Source organism: Cynocephalus volans, chromosome 7 (genome assembly GCF_027409185.1).
Source record: "Cynocephalus volans isolate mCynVol1 chromosome 7, mCynVol1.pri, whole genome shotgun sequence".
In the NCBI taxonomy this organism is placed as follows: domain Eukaryota; kingdom Metazoa; phylum Chordata; class Mammalia; order Dermoptera; family Cynocephalidae; genus Cynocephalus; species Cynocephalus volans.
This window is the reverse complement of record NC_084466.1, coordinates 155,454,839-155,471,991: the sequence shown is the minus strand read 5'-3', so window position 1 is coordinate 155,471,991 and position 17,153 is coordinate 155,454,839. Positions and strand designations below refer to the sequence as shown.

Genomic DNA, 17,153 nt, shown 5'->3' with positions numbered 1-17,153 from the left:
TCCTGGCCCTGACCACCACACGGTCCCCTCTCCCTACTCAACCTGTGCCATGGTCCTCTTCTGCCCTGCTCCCCCCGTGCCGAGGAACCCAGCTCACCCCTGTGCCACTGGCCATGTTCCTGGCTTTCAGTTCATCCCTGTCCCCATTCCCTCGGCCCTCAGCAATTGGGAGTTTTACATGCGTTGTGACCAGCTTGAGAATTTTCAAGAGAGGCCGTGTCAGACAGTTCATACTCAAGTAGTAATCCTTTTGTAACCTGAATATAACTGCAGACTTCCACATCAAAAATGATAAAATGGTGTGGATTTAAAAGTATTTGGGGAACTGTAAAATGTCTAGGATTAAAATTTCAATACCATTTGTGCCCAATAAATGTGAACTCTTTAGTAACTTAAAACTGTGCTATTATGACTCAGGTCTGAAAATTATGATTCCTGGCTGAATAAATGGGAATAACATGTGGGGGAATCTGGTCCCATCCTTTACCTTGAGGGACACTGTGGTCGCACCAAATAGCAGGAACGTGACCTCATAGGAGACCGAGCCCAGAGAAATTACTGTATTTAAGAAAGTGATACACTGTCCAGAAGAGAAAAATGTTATACTTTCCATTAGGATTGTTGATGGAAATGGGGTAAAATTGAACCTGTGTAGGTATATTAACTGGTTCGACAGACAGGACCCTGAGAAACAAGATCACATAATAGTTTGTTGAATGACTTGATTTTTTTTTTTTTTTTTTTTTTTTTACATAAACCAGTCTAGTCAGTCTGAACTGGCAAATTAATTTTGTCTATAGAATCACTTACTGAAGCATATAAAATTAGAGTCTGTACGCATAGAGAGGAGAGTTGGCATTGTGTTTAACAGATTGGGTAGGACTTAAGTAAATGGGTTTAGTCTTAATACAGCTAAAGCCTTGAGACTTTTAATAGCTGATTTAATTAAAGCATTAATCCATCTTTTAAAAAAGTCGCTGCTTGTGTCTCTTTGTTGCTTGTTGAAGGTCTGGATTTTATACCTTGACGGTGATGATAACCCAGCACATGTTATAGGTCTTGAAGGAAAAAAAATAACTTTTGTTTTCTTTAAGGTATAAAATTTTAATGGTTAGATTGACAGAGAATTCATCAGTTTTAACACTCATGATGACTTAATGGATTACAGTGTTTCACTGGGCTTATTCAGCTTCCAAATATTTTCACTGTGTCATTTATGTAATAAGCTTCTGATGCCAAACTCTTCCCGACTAGGATGAAAAACTGGGCTGTTTTGCTTTTGATTCAGGGGTGAGCTTGTGGGACCAGAGAGGAGCTTATGAAGTTGTCAGTGCCTCGCTTTTGAACGGAGACATCTGGATCCCCAAAAAGAGCATCGACTCAAAGGTCAGTTGTTGTTGTTTTTCATCAGCTTTGAGACTTCTGAAGTTTGAAAATCACACTAATTGCAATGATATTCTTTTATTCAAGTTTTTCCTTTACCCATTTTAACACTAACTTTATCCTTATGGAATGAAAGCTTTATTCTTAAGAAGATAAAAGGCAAACCAATTTTGATGCGACAGTTCTGCTTATTTGCATCTACTGAAAGTTATTTTTCAAACACACACCAGGGATTACATTACCAGATATATAATTTCCATGATTGGTTTACTTGAGTGTTGGGTAGTTTTCTATACGCATGTCTGGTTCATCAACATTTTAGATGTATCTATTGATTATTGGTAGAAACATACTTATGCAACTTAAAAAACATTTGTAATGAGTTTTAATGCAGTCTAGACTTTGACACAAGTTTGATTTGAGCCTTCTGTGATGTAAGAGAATAATATAAAGTAATTGGAATATTAATAATTAAATTCAGGGAGTATTATGTGCCAAATTGACATGACTTTCTTCAATTTCAGAACTTGTAGGAACAGTTAGAAAGTGATAAAATCTATAGAAATATGAGCTCTTTGGAGAGATCATATAGATGGCTTTGTCCTTGTGTTGTGTAGAACTATTTTTAGATCATTTTTTGTAATAGAAGGCAGATTTTTTAAAGAGCAGTTGAGATTGTGAAAATCCTCTGCAGCTTCCTGGAATGGTTGCAGTGGGCTACCTTTATGTGAGTACCGATAAGATGATCTACATGATTAATTTATCTCCTGGAGAGCTTGCCTTGTGAAACTAAGAAAGTGAAGGTTTGATTAAAGGAGCCAAATGCCACATGTGCACTTTTTTTTTTTTTAACATTTCTGTTTCATGGAGATTGTTGCAAATTGAATGCACAGTGTATAAGTCAAGCATGGTGGTACTGACAATGTCTCCTAGAAGAGAAACTTAAGATATTAAAGAAAGTCTCACCATGCCGTTAATCAGCAAAATTAGAAACTATATGATAAATGCAGAAAAAGAGGAGTGTTATTTTCTTTATAAAGAAAGCATGTCTATTTAAAATAAATATAGGCACTAATAATGTAAAAATAAAGAACAAACTGAAGTTTCTTGGGTGGTGGAAGCTATTATGGGGACTTTCCCTGGAAGCAGGGTTGCTAGATTTAGCAAACAAAAGTACAGAATGCCAGGTTAAAACTGGGATTCAAATAAGCAATGACTTTTTTTTTTTTTAAGTATATCCCTTGAAATATTTGGGACATACTTATACTTTAAAAAGTATTCATTGTTTATCTGAAATGCAAATTTAACTGGGTGCCCTGTCTTTTATCTAGCAACCCGACCGGTGGGGAATCCAAGTAACAAGATGCTGAGGGTTACGGGCGTGTCACTGGGTGGGCCAGTTCAGGATGGCTCTGTGTTCCAACCTCACGCTGCATCTTTCCTCCCATCATGGGGTGTGCTGGAGGAGTGACCAGCACATCTACTGCTGGCCAAGCTTACCACCTGATGATTGGGGGTCACGAGCACCATCTTTGCTGAAAACTAGGAAAAACCATTATTGTTTGGTAGATGTCACAACTCCGTTGGGACTCTGCCTTCAGAATTAGAACTATGTGTGTGATAGGCACACACCTACTAAAGTAACTCCAGGTTACTGGCATTATTTAAGGGAACTAGGTGAGTTGGGAAGAGCATTTCTTTGCATTTCCACAGGGCTCATCTCAACAGGTAGCTTATCTCATCAGCATTATGGCTCCGTACTTAATATATGCAGCACCCATACTTGGTGGGTAACCGCCAAAACCCTGCATGAAAGAGGGTGCATGCAAATAGTTAGCATGTGTGTACATGTTTTCTGGAATTCTCCATGGGGGGATGTGTGTATGCATTGTGGGAATGGGAATTCTGGCTAATGGTGTGTATGTATGTATCTGTATTGTTATTGTAGTGGATTGAATTATGTCCCCCCAAAACTCATTGAAGCTTGAATTGTATCCCCCATGTTTTATGTATGAGAAACTTAGCCCCCACTGTGACTGTTAAAAGGGTGGGAAATCCTATTATGGAAATTGAAAGGTGGAGCCTTGAAGCAGTGATTGGATTGTGGGGCTGTGCAGTAGTGAATGGATTAAAAACGGTGGTCAGGGGTGTGGTTCTGAGGGCTTTAGAAGAAGAGCAGAGTCTGTCTTTCTCTCTCTCTGCTTCCACCATCTTGCAATGTGAGACCCCTGGGTCACTGTTGCCACCACCAGATGGACTTTGGACTTCCCAGCCTCAGAAACTGTAAGCAATAAATTTTGTTTTCTTTATAAATCACTCAGTTCCATGTATTCTGTTATAAGCAACACAAATGGACTAATATAGTTATCGGTATAGTCAAGATTTTAATTTTAATCTACATCAACACAGCGTACCTGCCAGTATACAAAGCATATTCACTGTAATGAATTTATTTTTGCAGCACAGCTGTGCCTGTTGTACCTCAGAACACAGACTTCTGGATTTGCTTTCTTGCTCCCCTGCGTCTTTCTAGCCAGCTGATTTTTAGCTGAGCACCTATTACGGCGCAGGTGCTAGGTTTGCAGTCAGTAAAGAAGGCAGACAAGCTTTGTGCCCCTGCAACTTACACCAAGGCAAGGGAAACATAAATAATATATATGCAGACTGTGATAAGTGTTAAGAAAGAATGAACAGATTATTCTAGAGACCAACAGGGGACACATATTTTGATAGGTCCTCCAGGAAAAACCTTTTTAATAAGATATTAAACTTTTTAAATACATTTTAAAGAACCACCCCTGAGAAGAGCAAGTGTGAAAGGTTGATCTGTGAGGAGCAGGGAGGAGCCGTGTGTGTCTGGAGTGTGGGAAGGGAGACAGACAGACAGATGACATAGGACCAGCGGGGACCAAGATTCCCCACAGGGCTCCTTCCCCGTGACCTGGCTGTAGAAGTAGTAGCCTGTAGAAAACAGACATTCATCCTGAGAAGATGATAAACGGTGGCCTGCTTTCTCTGATAGTTGAATATTCTGGTTTTATGCAACTTACCAAACCTTAACATTAATTTTTTGTAATTATTCTTCCCCAGAAGTGACATGTGCGTATGACAGTGAAAGGCGGCATTCCTTATTCATGCAGAAACACCCAACTCTCTGCCTGAGTCTGTTTTGCACTGCTGTAACAGAATGCTGCAGACTGGGTGATTTACAAGCATGAGAAGTTTATTTGGCTCACGGTTCTGGAGGCTGGTGCAACCGTCCGGGAAAGAGACTCGAACTTTGCTTCTTGGCAACGTAGAGAAGTGGTCAGACTGGGGACATTTTGAAGGGAAAGTGTTGGGAAAATATAGGAAAAATGGTCATGGCCCCTCAGATGTTCAGAATCTTGCCGAGCATTTGATGTAAACAGGCGCATGTGCTCTGGTGTTCCTTGGTTATCACCTAGTGTAATTGCACATGTGCACCCAGGTGTCCTTCCTGGGTTATGACTTAAGTATAAAGATGAGTGACTCTGATCCATGACGCCTCCCATCCCCGGGATACCTCCTCTCCCATGGGAGGCCACTACTGCTGCTGGAGGCTGCTGCTGCTAGTGCCCCCGGGACCCTCTGCAAGGCCACTGCCGGACCTGTAAGCTACCGGACCTGTAAGCTGCTGCCGCTGAGGAAGCTGAGGAATGAGCCCATGTCATCTTCCAACAGGTCCTGGAATCTTTCCCAATTACCTAGCATGGACCTGTGTGTGAGGGGTCTGGGGACCCAGCCTGGCATGTGAGGGGTCTGGTGACCCAGTCTGTACAATGGGTTTGGAGGGTCTGAGTCCTAGCTCTGACAATATAAATGGAAACTTAGTATAACTAAAGTAATGACACATTTTGGCTTTAGTTATGATTTGCCTTACTTTACAGAAAGTCAATTCATTTGCTAGTGGATTAGAGACACTAAGGTCACCCCTGTGCTTTGGCCCTGGCTGCATAGGTAGGAGCGGTACCCTCATTCACACACCCACAGAGAAAAGCCCTCTGTTTCATTTGGTTTTCACTACATCATTGACTTACCGTGTGCACTGTTCTCAGCCTGGCTCCTTGTTAGAATCACCTGGAAACTTATAAATAAGTGTTCTGAACCCTTGACCTTGGTGTCATCAGCACCACACTCTGAGCTAACTGGACATCCAGCCTGCAGTCTTCAAGAGTTAATTTAAGTGGCTCGGGTAAAGTCTGGCTATATTACTTTTTGGAAAAAACAGGTTCCCAGGTGATTTTAATGAGCACAGTTTAGAACCGCTTGTGGAAATTGCTGCATCCAGAGTGCTGGTCAACTGGATTCAGCTGATTTGGGCAAAAGTACTGTTGGGTTCCCCCTCTCCCCGCCTTCCCCTCTCCCCCCCCTCCCCACCTATCCCTCTCCCCCCTCCCCCGTCCCCCATCCCCTTCTCCCTCCTGTGGTTGAAATACGAGGAGGATACTTCAAAAAGTTCATGGAAAGATCTGTATTATCTTTTAATTCTATTTTCCCACAAACTTTTTGAAGATGAGATGTTAGTATGTCTTTTCCAAATCAAGAATCAAACCATCACTGCCACTGATAATTTGGTAAAATAGTAGGGGACATCTTGGAGCACTCCTACCTTTTTCATTTACTTGCTGTGGTTGTCTATGACATGGGGATGAGCTTATCTGTTTCCCTCATAGCGTCATTGTCAGGATGAGATGCAACAGTGGCTATAAAATAGTATCCACTACCCAAATATAAGGTGATATCAAAAGCTTAAAGTGTCTTTAGGGACTTATCTCCAATTTCATGCCTTGAAAAATCAACCATGGAACCAGGGAAGACATGTCAAAATGTGATTGATTGAAAGATGACCCCAGTTGAGCTCAGCCTTTGAATGCTCCAGGAAATTTCCAATTTCCAGCTTTCTCACATGAGAATGAAATTATGGAAATAGCACGTGAGATGGAAAATAAAAGGCAAACCGATTAGAACATGAAACGAAAGCTTCCCTTGGCACGTCGCAGGTCTCAAATATCAAATAGCAAGAAACTAAGACGGCAGAGGCAGGTTCTGCTCCGCTTTTCTGGCTGCTTTTTTCACAGCTGAGAAAGCTGAGCCCCTGATCTTCCTTTACAGAGGAATCTCCTTCACCCCTTCACAGTCAGCCTTCCCAGACGGGGTCCTCATCTGCTCGCTCACCCCCACCCCCGTTCCTTCTGCAACCCTTGGAAGCAGCTTCCATTCCCAGCATGTCATCAAAAAATAGATGGTCTCCTGATATCCGAAGCCAGTGCACGCCTTCACCTCTTGATCTGGACACTGCTTCACTCTCCTCCTCTGAGATTCTTTCCCCTTTTGGCTCCTGAGACTCATCCTGTCTTGTTTCTTCTCTTGTGTTTCTTACTCTTTGTAGGGAAAGTGAACGTAAGTGGTCAAGGTCCCTCAGATGTTCAGAATCTTGCTGAGTGTCACAAATATGCACGTGTGCCCAGGTATTCCTTGGTTACTGTCTAATGGAATTGTGCATGTGTGACCAGGTGTTCCTGGGTTATCAGACTTGAGTACAGAGGATGAGTGGCTCTGATCTACAGTGCCCCCTGCCCCTGGGATGCCCACGGGGGGGGCGACCATGGGGAGGCTGCTGCTTTTGCTACAAGCGGCTGCTGCCAGGACCCCTGGGACGCCCCCGGGAGACCGCTGCTGCTGCTGGATCTGCTGAAGGCTGCTGTGAGCTGCTGCTCCTGCTGCAGAAACAGCACTGAGCTCACATTGGAATGAACCTGTCAATGGCTCCCTGGATCTTTCCCAATTACCTAGCTAGCAACCTGTATGTGAGAAGTCTGGTGACCCAGCTAGGCACGTGACGGGTCTGTGACCCAGTCTGGCACGTGAGGGGTCTGTGAGCCACTCTACAATGGGTTTGAAGGGTGTGAGCCCTAGCCCAACACTCATGCTTTGCATTCCTCTTCCTGGCTCTGTCCTTTCACTGTTGGTCTCCTCTGAGTCTCTTCAAGGCCCACTTCTAAGGGGCCCTCTGGCTCTGTCACTCCCTCCTGTGATCTCACAGAGGTACCACATACTGAGTTCCTCTTACATGTGAAGCACTCTTGGGCTGTCACATGGTAAGTTCGACATATGTCATCTGTTAAGCATTTACATAAAATCCACATCCCTCACTTTGCTTTGACCCCTGAGATTCAGTCATCAATTTCCACTGAATTACAGGCACCTCCAGATGAATGTTCCCAAGTATTTCAAGATCACCGTGTCCCAATGTAGACACTGCCCCCTACTTTAAGTCCCTAGAAGAAAACATTGTCATCTCCCTTCTCTCCTTAGATCATAGGGTTGGAAACATCTGCTGACCCACACTTCTGACACGTGCGTCTTCCCTTCCATGCCCACCACCGCTGCCTTGGTCTTCTTGGTTCCAGCCCACACTATGGAGGGAGAGTGATCTGTCTAAAACACAGATGCAGCCCGTCCCCTATGTCAGGCTGGGTCACAGACCCTTCAAGCCTGTTGTGCAGACTGGGTCACAACCCCCTCATGTGCCAGCTGGGTCACCAGACCTCACAGACAGGTTGCGAGCTAGATAATTGGAAAAAGATCCTGGGGGCCATTGGTGAGGCTGACGTGCTCCATTCAGATGTGAGCTCAGCCCCCAGCCTCCTCAGCAGCAGCAGCAGCAGCTGTCATTGCCACCACCCCTGCTGTCGCTGCCTGGTTGTCTGGGGTCGGGAGGTGGGCCAGGGGGGAGGGTCATCCAGGGGCACTGTGGATCAGAGCCATTTGTCCTTTGTACTTAAGTCAGATAACCCAGGGACACCTGGATTCAAGTCAGACAACCCAGAAACACCTGGGCACACATGTGCAATTAACATATTTACATTAAACAGGCTCGGTCATGCTTGGCAAGATTCCGAACATCTGAGGGAGCCTGACCATTACTTTCACTTTCCTTACACCCCTCCCTACTTTCCAGTCCTTCAGAAGCCACCGAGTGACATCTGATTTCAAAGCCAGGTTCCTTAGCACAGTGCCAATGGCGCTTTGTAGACTGGGCCGTCCTGACTTGGGGTCCCAGTTCCACCTCTCAGTCACGCAGCTCATCAGTGGCAGCCTCTTGCCACCTAGGCCGTGCTCTTTACCACCAGGCTTCGCATGTGCTCTGTCTTCATGCTCCCCTGACCCTGGGGCCTACTCATTCCTGGACCTCCAGCTTACACAGCATCTTCTCTCGTGCAGCCTGTCCTGACCTCCTGGCTAAATTTGTCCTTCCATCCCTCCATCCTAGTAAGTCAAATGCATCTCTGTGATGTGCAGTCATACCACGCATACATTTAACTCATGCGCATTCAGCTGTGGACATGGCAGGAACAGATGCTGCAGAGACAATGCTAATGACACAGATGATCGTATCCTCTGATGTCCCCAGGGAGCATGTGGCCAGAGCGGGCACGAGGGGAGAGCCACCTCTGCTCCTTCCTCAGTTCCTTCTGCCTCTCACAAGGCAAGCTTCTTACTTCCCCAGAGCACTTCTGGTTCTCTCAGCTGGGTGTCGTGATGTAGCAGGGCCCCTGAAATAAGCCACCTCACCAATGCTCAACACAATAACAAATACTCCAGTGCTCTGTGGGGAAGAAATGTTGAACTTGCATAAAAGCATGACAAGTGTCAGGTATTTCAAAGACTGGTTTTGACTCCGCCTTAGGCACTATTCCTGCCTCTTGTACTAGCCTCAGACCCCAACTCTGGGTGACTTGGGACTCAGCTCGATGGCACGATCACACAGTACATCACTGTTAGCTCATGTGTTCGCTCCCCACCAGCCTGTGCCCTCCCTCAGGGCACCCAGGGGAGTGATTGCAGGACGTTCGTTGATTGACTCCGAGATTTCTCCTGTGCCCGGATCCTGAGTCACTCACTGCTGTGGAGATGGCCAGGCTGTCACAGGACATGACACAGACAAAAGTCAATGTTTACACATTCTTCAAATACCAGAGGGTGCCTTGGGCAGCTCCCCATTTCTGCACAGAGTTTGCAAACCCCCCTTCGACTACCTCAAGCTTTTGGATGTTGTCCACTTCCTTTTAGCAAGTACGGGTCCTTTAAAATCACCTGGAGGCCTTCCATAGCCTGCTACTAGACTGCTACTTTTTTCACTTGTGCAGTTGCTAACATCTCACCTGGAATAACCCCCGCACGTGCCTCTCTGTTCCAGGAGCAACCCTGTTACTCCACATGCGTGGTGTGCATGGCCAGCCCTGCAGAGAATAATTTCCCATCTCTAAGGGATTATTCTGGCAATTGCAGGAGTACTGCAGGCTAGACAGTAGTGCCTGAAGCTTGGCTGAGTAGCTAAATGGGTAGCCTTTCTGACCTATGGAAGATCAAGCTTGCATTAGCTTACAAGCCAGCCAACAGTGTTTCCTCTTCACAATACAATTTTCATCAACTGAAATAACTACTGTGGAGTTTCTTGTAAGAAATGTATCGTGGCTCATAAGTTGGAACATTATCTCTAGACTGTAGGGACTCCTAGGTATGGTCTGTCCTAACTTGGCCTCTTACCTGCTGTTGGAATCCCATCCCCACCTCCTGCCTGACAGTCCCCTTGAAGCTGTGTCTGACACACAGGAGGCTGCTGCTCCAGGCCTCACATAGCCCACCCAGCCAGGACCGTGCCCACCCTTGCGGGAAGAGGATCTGGAGAGGTAAAAGCTGACACCCTTGTATTGTTGTCTGGGATAGTGGAAGCAGAACAGTGCAAGGCGGGCCATGCAGAAGTGGATCCAGGCTCCCATGTGGCCTCTGCCTTGCTGTGTGACATTGAGCCAGTCACTAGCCCTTGCTGAGCCTCCGTTCCTCATCTGTAAAGGAGATGGTAGTGGTTACCTTGCTGCCTGAGTTAGCATCCTCAGCATGCTTGGCACTCAGCAAGTGTCAGCCACTCTCTCCTTTTTCTTAATTCATTCTTTCTACTTACGCTGTGGCGGGGCTCCTCAACGCCATTGCCATTTGGGCTGGATAGTTCTCTGGGGGCTGTGTGTGCGTGTGTGTGATGGGGGTGGGGCACTGTCCTGTACACTGTAGGATGTTTAGCAGCATCCCTGCCTCTACCCAACTGATGTCTATAGCACCTTCACCCCAAGTCATGACAACCGCAAATGTCTCCAGACATTGCTAAATGTCCCCTGGGAGGCAAAATTGCCCCTGGTTGAGAACCACTGCATGATGGGGAAAGATGAGAGAGATAAAGAAACTGACAGTTCCTGGGAGCCTTCCCTTGGCCTGGGATAGGCTAGACTAGGCGTGGGCAAGCTTTCTCTATGAAGAGCTGGACTGCAGCTGTATTTGGCTGTGCAGGTCACACCATCCTGTTGCAGCTACTCTGCTGTTGTGTGTAAAAGCAGCCATAGATGCTATGTAAACAAATAGGCATGGCTGTGTTCCAATGAAACTTATTTGTGGACATCAGAAATTTGAATTTAATGTTCATGTGTCACAACATATTTTTCTTCTTTAAAAAAAAATTAAAAATATGAAACCTGTCTTAGCTCACAGGCTTTACCAAAACAGGCAGTGTGCTGGCTTTGGCCTGAGGGCCATAGTTTGCAACCCTGGGCTGGACGTTCCACAGATACTATCTCACCGGGTCCTCCCAGCAGCCCCACAAGATGGATACGGTTGTGCACATGAGCAGATGATGGTGCTGAAGCTGAGTGACAGGACACTCAGCGGGAAGTCCAGCATCAGAGCCCGGGTCTGGCAGAGGCTGAACTCTAGTATTCTCTCTTCAGTGCTCCAGTGCCTCCCAGAAAAGTCTTTAACCTTCTTCCCCTTGTGCATCTTATCAGGACTGGTTCATAAATCTTTACTCCAGAAGGTGGAGGTCACAGTGCAGAGGGCAGATGCAGGGGGTGGGGTGCAGGGGTGAGTGTTGTGTCCCCCTGGTCAGTCCTGCCCTTAGATGGAGATCTGGCTTTCTTCCACAAGATGTGATTGCTCCATCCCAGCTCCCTGCCAGGGTCTTTCCTGTTCTCTCTTCCTTTCTGGCCAACACACAGAGAGCAGAAAGCAGGCCAAAGTATCGTGCTGTTTCAATGCAGCCCCGCTGGGGAGCTCTCCATTCAATCCAGGAGGGGCTCTGGACAGCATTTCCAACAACGCTTACCGCCAACGCGCTTATTTCTTGTGACCTCTTAGCAAGGCCTTTACATCTTTTTTTTTTTTTTTTAATTCTCTTTATTGAATTAGATCTCCCTATGGTTTCTGCAAATTTTCCTCCCCCGCAAGCCTCTAGCAGCATCACAGCACAGGGTCTTTTTAAAAAATCATATTTTAAAATAACTGCACAAATTTGGATAAAACTAGGAGATATAACTATTTACATTGTTTGAACAGACAGAGATTATAAAATATTTTTTTCTTTATCATTCTTGGGTAACACTTTGCATGTGTGACTGACATTTAGGGCTCATAGTTGCTTGATATTAGGAGAAAGGAGATTGAATTCTGTTTTCAGTTCATTTGTCCAAGGATGTATGAACGCCTGCTCTGTCCGAGATCTGAGGTCAAGTTCCCGTGATCCAAGGATGAACAAGACCCAATCCTGCCCTTGAGAAGCTCACAGATTGCAAAAAAATGTAAATACTTAATAATAGATACGGAATTTAAAAAAATAAATGACTTATTTTGGAACAGCTTTAGATTTACTGAAAAATCTCAAAGACAGTATGGAGAGTCCTGTACACCCGACGCCCAGCTACCCCGGTTGTTCACGTTTACGTTTGCATGGTACGTTTGTGACAATTAACGATATGTGTCTGTTTCTTTTTATCTTCGCCTGAAAGCTTCTAATAAGAGAGAGAGAGGTTCTGGGGATTAAGGTCATTTACAAGGATGTATAAGTTCTAGAAAGAATTATGAATCCAAAGTCTTACTGTAAACTAAAGAGCTTATCTTCCCAAAAGAGACTGACATGTGTGAAACTCATTTCGTAATTTTGTGTCACCCGTGCATTGACTCTGGCGTTTCTCTGGAGTTGCAGCATATAACCATGAGGACAGTTCCTTTCTAATTGCTCAATAAACAGTCATGATGATGATGAACTTGCTGTTGTTTAACTATAATTTAAAGTTCAGCTTAAAAAAAAAATCCTCCTAATCTTGCCTTAAAAAGTGAGAAATATCAGTTAGTTAGGGTGTGGTGTTATAACACCAACGTCAAGGGGTCGGATCCTCATATTGGACAGCCGCCAGAAAAATGAACACACAGACACCAAAACAAAAGTGAAAAGTGTTTTTAAACCTTTCATGAGAGTGCCTGCAACCGTATGTAAAATTTTGCTAAAAATAACAACCTAACACATTGCACTAACTGCAGCGTATGCCTGTGTGGAGAGCTCCCGGGAAAAGGTTTTCCTTTTGTGTTGATTTAAAGTGCTATTGATTCTTCAGTTTCATGCATGTTCCCTGTAAGTGTGAGCCTTGTGGTTTTGATGGCGTACACCAGTATTTTATCACCATTTTTCATTATTGCCTACCTAAACAGAACAATTAATTTAAATTTAATTTAATTTCTCCATAACAAATGAAATCAAACACTAAGAATAAGATTTTGTTGTGTAGTGTTGAGCTTTGGAGGCCCACAACCATTACAATAGCTAAGAATTGTCACCCCCTTCCTAAGCACAAATTTTGCCCTTTGGGGGCAGTATCCGCCCCACTGAGCAGGTGTGATGGGGACCACACATCTGTGGTCAAAAGGAAGGACACGTCTCCCAGGACCATGTGTATTTACAGAAATCTGCCCATTGGAGATTGGGAGCAGGTAAGACTAAAGACTGCTCTCACTAGATTTTTCAAAATAAGATTTTTATGTGAAAACAGTTTTACATTTATAAAAAATTACAAAGACAGTACAGAGTTCCCATATAACTTACACCCATTTTCCCCTATTATGTACATCTTGCAATATTGCTACATTTGTCACAATTAATGAACCCATATTGATAGATGATTAACTAAAGTCCACATCTTATTCAGATTTCCTTAGTTTTTACCTGATGTTCTTTTTCTGTCCCAAGATCTCCTCCAGATCCCACATTACATTTAGTCTCCCGTCTCCTCGGGCTTCTCTTGGTTGGGACAGTTTCTTAGGCTTTCCTTGTTTTGATGACTGGGATGGTTTGGGGGAACAGTGGTCTGGTATTGTGTAGACTGACCCTCAGTTGGGATTTGTCTGAGGTTTTTTTTTTTTTTTTGTCTTTTTCGTGACCGGCACTCAGCCAGTGAGTGCACCGGCCATTCCTATATAGGATCCGAACCCGCGGCGGGATCGTCGCCGTGCTCCCAGTGCCGCACTCTCCCAAGTGCGCCACGGGCTCGGCCCTTGACTGAGGTTTTTGTCATGATTGGACTGGGATGACATGTTTTGGGGAGAAGACCAGAGAGGTAAAGTTCCATTCTTGTTACACCATATCAAGGGTACACACTATCAGTATGACATGTCACACTGTTGCTGGTGACCTTGATCACCTGGCTAAGGTAGTGTTTGCCAGGTTTCTCCAGTCTGCAGTTCCCCTTTTCCCCCCTTTCTATACTCTAATACATACATACATACATATGTGTGTATATACATACATATGTGTGTGTGTGTGTGTGTGTGTGTGTGTGTGTATATATATATATATATTTTTTTTTTTTCCCTGGCAGTTCGCCTGTAGGGGGATCTGAACCCTTGACTTTGGTATTGTAACACTGTAGTCTAGTGAACTGAGCTAACTGGCCAGCCCTCTATACTGTATTTTTTGAAAGGCAGTCACTGTGCATCTCACACACTTGAGTAGTGGGAGGTTATACTCCACCTCCTTGAGGGAGAAGAGGCTACATGAATTATTTGGAATTCTTGTGTACATGAGACTTATCTACTCTCCCAATTTGTTTATATATTTAATCATTTATTTATATTAGTATGATCTTATGGTTATTTTATACTTAGGTTGTAATGCAATACTCCTTTATTTATTTTGTTCACATTGTTCCTGCTTCGGCCATTGGATGTTCTTTCAGTTGCCTCCTGGGTCCCTGTGACGTATACCCACTAGTGTGTGTGGGACAGTGGGAGAGTGTGTGTGCGTTTAGTACTTTATTTCTGTCGCTGCAAGATGCACTGGGTTCATCTGGTGTGTTTCCTGTTCCTGTCCTAAAATCAGCCATTTCTGCAAAGGGCCCTGATTCATTGGAGAACAGCATTAGAAACCAGGATCTAATGCTAGACACGCTCAGTGCAACTGGGGTGTGATTGCTTCTAGGTCCTCTCAGCTGACAGAACAGGAAATTCTAAAGAAGCAAATCTCAAATGCTGGGTCACGGCTGAGGCACACCATATCTTTTCACATAATTAATTATAGAAATGGTATGAAAGAAAATATACCAGGAATTGGGCTTTTTAGGACTGTACCTATGGAGGTCAAAAAAAGAAGAGTGGCTGTTTCCAATAAATTAAATCAATTCTTGAGACTCAAACCTAATCATTAAGTTCTTTTCCCTAAAATGGTTATTTTTAAAAATTAATTTCCAACTCTACAGCATTCAACCTAACTCTGACGTTTTAGGTTCCCTGAGTCGATCCATGCCTCAAAGCTGCCATTCTGCTAATGACTTGAGATTAATTCGACCTTTTCCAAAAAGTGGCACACACAAGAAAGATTTTATTCATCTGGCATAACTATTGTCATATGTAATTTTTACTCAGCAAAGGTACTAAGGGTCTTCTTTTTGCTTGAACCTACTAATTTCCTAAGCATGTAAGTTAAGGACTTGGTCATAAACCAACACAAAGTTGGTGAGAGCACAGCACTAATGAGACCAGAGTTATGGATGGTGTCTCTGTTAGCATCCCTGCTCCCATGGGAGCCATTAGCTGGGCTCAGTTCCTTGGCCTTACCTGGCAAGTCCTACCCCAGCAGGCATCTCACAAGGGACACCTCTGAGGATATGTGGATGTATTGGCCCAAATTCAGACACATTCTGCGTACACTATTTCCTGTCATTGATAGACTAGCACGGCTATATCTGTCCCTGAAGGCAACATAGTTTACAAGCATGTTTTTCAATCTTCAGTCACCCATGACCCACTGACATGATTTTAACCTAATTGTAGAAGCAGCCACACTTAATAGTTTATGCATGCTTGATATACTTATTTTTTTTTTCAAACACAAAAAATGAATGTGAGTGATTAAAATGAATGTTGCTGTTCACCTCTTAAGTGCACTTGTCTGTCGTCGGGGAACACAGTGTACCATTTGTAAAATGCTGTTTTAGACCTGTAACAATTTCTCTATTCTTTTCCATCTAATAGATGTTTATTGAACACCTCATCAAGGATGCCCAGGTACAGCCGTGCCACTTGAGTCCTGCACAGCTGGGGGGTGGGGGGTTCCCTGGACCCCTGGGGTTGAGTGGTGTAAAGCCTGCTTAGCCACTGAAGGTAGTGGCTCTGCCTAGGAACAAAGGCATATAACTTTTAAAGGGAAAAAATTACCAATTGAAGATTATTCTACTTTTCTATCGAGTTCTTTCTGTATATTCATCTAATCACCCAATATTTATTGAGAGTCTGTTATGTGCTAGGCCCTGTGCTAGGGGCTAGACATATTTTGCCCTTTTAAAAAAATACATAAAAACTGGCCATTTCATTTCAGAACTACTTTGCAGCTTGCTGAAACAGAACTCTTGGAAATGCCATCTCCTCCTGAAGCACAAACACAAGGAAGAGTTAAGAGCCCACCAGGGGTAGAGAATGTTATCATATCTCCTTTGAAATCCAGCCCCTTCTTTTATAGTTCAAAACAAGACCACTGGGGCATATAATCTTTGGTCGTGCCTATTCAGCTAATAGGAATGTGTTTGCATTGCCAAAACTTATTGCTGTTTCTAGTGTTCTTTGATACAGGAAAATCTCATAGTGGACTACGTGGGAAAGCTGTGGATCTCTGGAGCTGTGGGTCGGCTGGACCCCGCCTGCCTGTGTATGTGCCTTTGCTCGTGGGAGCAAGAGCCGTTTTGCCAATTTCACGTCTGGGGCTGGTTTGGAAAAGTTAAGAATCACAGTTCTGTAGACGCCTTGCCTTGCAATCTTAAGTAAGGAGAGAAGGAAGCTTGGTAAGGTTCATCTCCGGAACGGTCTCGGTGGAGCTCCAGAGGCTGAGTTTTCCAGCCTGCTGTTTTGTTGGCAAGTATCGAGCCTCGTCTGGTTCGGTCTGGAAGCGTTTCTGGGAATGCAGCTGCCATGGGAAACGCCTGTAATGGGCATAACACAAACTGGTCATCCTCCGAGTTCCAAGGACTAAACTAATATTCTGATTTTCATACTACATACTTCTGTTACCCAGACAGGGTCAGAAGGAGTCGTCAGTTGGGAAGGATAGAAACAGTGTTCTGAAGTCAAATAGGAAACACTGAATGCATTTTTGTTGGTTATAACAGACAGGAACACGGAGATGTTCTTTTGGCCCCAGCAGGTATTACGAGGAAAGAGCTGGCGAGCAAAGTTGGCAGGTGGGGAAATGAGTTGGAGGAGCTTTAAAGATCTTTTCCTATAAAATAAATGTCCAGAAGCTGGGGAAACGTACATCTTTAGTTAAGTAAATACCCTCAAAGATAACACATGTACATTTTTCAGTGAAACCTTACCAGTTACAACTGCCGTATTTTCAGATTCCAAGGATTTCAGCACATGTGGAGTTGGCCTATTGTACTCAT

The 17,153-nt window shown here is 44.3% G+C and overlaps 1 protein-coding gene across 1 annotated transcript in view; it reads left to right on the top strand.

The window, feature by feature from the left end:
• Positions 1 to 408: 408 nt before the first annotated feature.
• Positions 409 to 17,153, top strand: part of ADAM12 (ADAM metallopeptidase domain 12) — a 292,198-nt gene continuing 275,453 nt past the window's right edge. The window contains exons 1-2 of the mRNA XM_063101619.1: positions 409 to 417; positions 1,255 to 1,386. Coding sequence (XP_062957689.1) covers positions 409 to 417; positions 1,255 to 1,386 — 141 coding nt within the window. The remainder of the gene's footprint in view (positions 418 to 1,254; positions 1,387 to 17,153) is intronic.